Source organism: Aptenodytes forsteri, unplaced genomic scaffold (genome assembly GCF_000699145.1).
Source record: "Aptenodytes forsteri isolate BGI_AS27 unplaced genomic scaffold, ASM69914v1 Scaffold271, whole genome shotgun sequence".
Taxonomy (NCBI): domain Eukaryota; kingdom Metazoa; phylum Chordata; class Aves; order Sphenisciformes; family Spheniscidae; genus Aptenodytes; species Aptenodytes forsteri.
In genome coordinates this window covers 138779-141738 of record NW_008794602.1, presented here as the reverse complement: position 1 = coordinate 141738, position 2960 = coordinate 138779, and the positions used below count along the sequence as shown (strand labels likewise).

General features: G+C 68.0%; 1 protein-coding gene across 1 annotated transcript in view; it reads left to right on the top strand.

Annotated features, from left to right (window-relative positions):
* The first annotated feature begins 254 nt into the window (after positions 1–254).
* Positions 255–2960, top strand: part of CBFA2T3 (CBFA2/RUNX1 translocation partner 3) — an 11373-nt gene continuing 8667 nt past the window's right edge. The window contains exons 1-2 of the mRNA XM_019470404.1: positions 255–397; positions 1822–1899. Of these exons, the coding sequence (XP_019325949.1) occupies positions 277–397; positions 1822–1899 (199 nt within the window). The 5' untranslated portion in view covers positions 255–276. The remainder of the gene's footprint in view (positions 398–1821; positions 1900–2960) is intronic.

Here is a 2960-nt window from a genome sequence, read left to right as displayed (position 1 = left end):
TGCAGATGCATAGGAGGTCAGTCACCATCCCCACCGTCCTGCAGGCACACAGGACGCCAGGCAGCATCCCCGCTGCCCGAGCTCTGCCGGGGCGAGGGTTGCTGCCATCCTGCACCGGGGAGCAGAGATGCCCAGGCCAACCAAAGTCCCTGAGGGTCCCCTCTGCCCCCGACCTGACCCTTATTCGGAGGGGAAGCGCAGCACTGCCCGGCACAACCCCGCTCACCACCCCTCTGCCCTCTCCCCGCAGATAACGTGGAGACGCGGGCCGCCACCATGCCCGACTCGCCGACCGACGTGAAGACGCAGTCCAGGTCCACGCCGCCCAGCATGCCTCCGCCGCCGCCAGCCATCACGCAGGGAGCCACGCGCCACCCCTCCTTCACGCCAAACACCAGTGAGTACCAGGCTGCCGGCGGGGACGGGGACGGCACACCAGGCAGGGATGCTGCCCGGCTCCCTTCGCCTCCGGGTCACACATTGCACCCGGGACCGGCCGCATCCTCAGCCCCCGGCATGGTGCTGGCTGCACTGTGGGGTGGTATTACCCATCCTTGCACTGGAGAAGGGTTCTGGGCGGCGCGCCCCGAGCCCTGCCTCATACATGTGCCTGTGGGGAGCACTACGGCACTGCCCATTGCCAGCAGTGCCCTGCGAGGTGCTCGGGGACGGGGACGTCCTGGTCTTCTGCTGCATGGTCACAGAACGGTGGCACAGAGCAGCGCGTGGCCCTGGACACTCTCGCCTGCAGATGGAGGATGCTGCGGGCTGGGGGAGTCCCTGTAGGTCGGAGCTGGCCCCGTTGGGGGTCCCGGGCACATGGGGACCTGCCTGCCCGTCTGTGTGTGGTGCCCGGCGGTGGCAGGGGAGTGTCATGGCCAGTCATGGTGGCAGGGGTGTCCTTGCCCTGCCCAGGCCACGGCATGGTGGCATCAGGGGGACTTGGTGGGGACTCAAGGTCTCTGTAGCATCGTTGAACTGGGGGAGCCCCAACGCACAGGTTGCACTGGTGGCACACGGGCTCGTTGCATGCCTGCAGGGCTTGCACCGGGGATCGGTCCCTGTGCCGGTGTCACCGTCCCGGCACGTGGCTGGACAAGGCACATGTGGGGCAGGATCCGGGCGGGCAGGGGCCGAGGCTGGTCCCCCCAGCAGGACCGGCAGTGGCCGTAGCGAGGGTTGCTCCAGCTCCTCCGAGATGTATCCCAGGCACGTGCGCACGCAGGGCTTTTGCTCATAGCTGCTTCTTGCTTGGAAACCCCAGCGGGGAAGAAAACACCCCTAAACCAACCCCCCAGGCCCCTCCCAGCCGCTGCGCCCTGCCATGGCCCTGCCGCCCTCCCAACCAGATGCTCTCTAATTAGAAATCGGCTTGCGCTCGGCTGCACTCTGAGAGGTTTTGCTTTTTAATCCGAGCCCTGAGGCGGATGCGGCATCCTGGGTTCGGCTCGGTGCAGGATGCGGGGCCGGGGGTGCAGGCAGCCTCTCTGCCGTGGCTTGGCCCAGGGCGTGACGGTGTTTCGGTTGTTCTTGGTCTCGGGGAAATGTTGCAAACCAACCCCTTGCGCTGGGGCTGTGCAGGGGTGGCCCCGAAATGCGGGGACCGTGTTAGGCAGCCGAGCATCCCCTGAGCCCTCCCTCCGGCTGCGTCGGGATGCAGGGACCTGGCTCCATCCCTGGCACGCCTGGGTCGGGGCGGCTTTGCCTGCGGCACGCGTGCCCCTGCTGTGCCCGCCGTCGAGGAGCGTTGCCTGCAGGGACCCCCAGCAGAGAGCTGCCCCCTCTGCTCTCTCATCATAGCGTGTTTTATTTTGCTTGCAGATCGTGACGCTGGCCCTCCGACGTTTCTGCCTCGCGGCCGTTTTCATGGTTGCTTGAAATGGTCGATGGTCTGTCTTTGTAAGTAGCGTCCCTGCTCAAGAGAGACCGGAGCCGCAGCCGCAGCCCCCCCGGGAGGCGCAGGGTCCCGCAGGGGGCACGGTGCTGCCGTGGGGGGCTTGGGCAGGGTGCGCTCCCCCGCGCCAGCCCCTCGCCCTGCCCCGGTGGGTCACAGGGATGCGAACCCCAGCCCCGGCCCGGCCGAAGGGACATGTGCAGCGTCTAACTTAGTAACGCACCTGTCGCGGGAATAAAAGCAGTTGTGGCCACCGGGTTATTTTCGGCACCTCTTTAGCGGGCGGCTGATACTGCCCGGCTGTAGAGCGAGCTGGAGCCCGCCAAAGCAGGCAGGGCAGGCAGGGAGGCACAGGCACCACAAGGTTAGTGCGATCCCAGGAGCTGGGTGCCCGGCACGCCGCGGAGAGAGGCGCGGTGCATGCCCGGGTGCCGCGGAGCAGCGCGCGGTCGGGAGCTGGGGTGACGTGTGCCGTCACCCTTGCTGGCTGCGGAAAGGTCCCTGCACTTGCGCGGTCTGCGCAGAGGGCTGGCGCAGGAGCGAGGGACCCGCCACGCTGCCAGTTGGCACCCTCAGACGTCCCCTCCTGGGTCCCCTGGCGCGGGGTGCTCCGGGCAGCTCCCGTTCTCCCCGTCTGGGCAGCGGGGCCAGAGGCACTGGCATGCTGCAAGCCAGGCTAGGCCCCGTGGACAACGGCTCGTGGCTTCTCCCTGGGGGGTGCTGAGCAGCTCCCAGAGGGGCAGGATGGAGCCCCTTCTCTTGGCTGCCTTGAACGTCGAGGAGCAGGATCAGGCCCTCGCTGTGCTGGGGCACGCACTGCATCCCATCCCTCCCTGCAGCCCGCATCTGCGCCCCACGGTGCTGGGGACCGGCCCAGGATGCGGCCCCAGGGATGCAGCAGCATCCCGAAGCCTCCCGGGGAGTGCCAGCCCCACGGTACCCGGCAGGATGCTCCGGTCCCCCCATCCCAGCCCTGTCCCTGTGGTGCCAGGGTACGGCCGCCCGCTCTGACCTCCCGTCCCCCTCTCTCCTCGCAATGATGAACGGGAGCAGCCACTCGCCGACC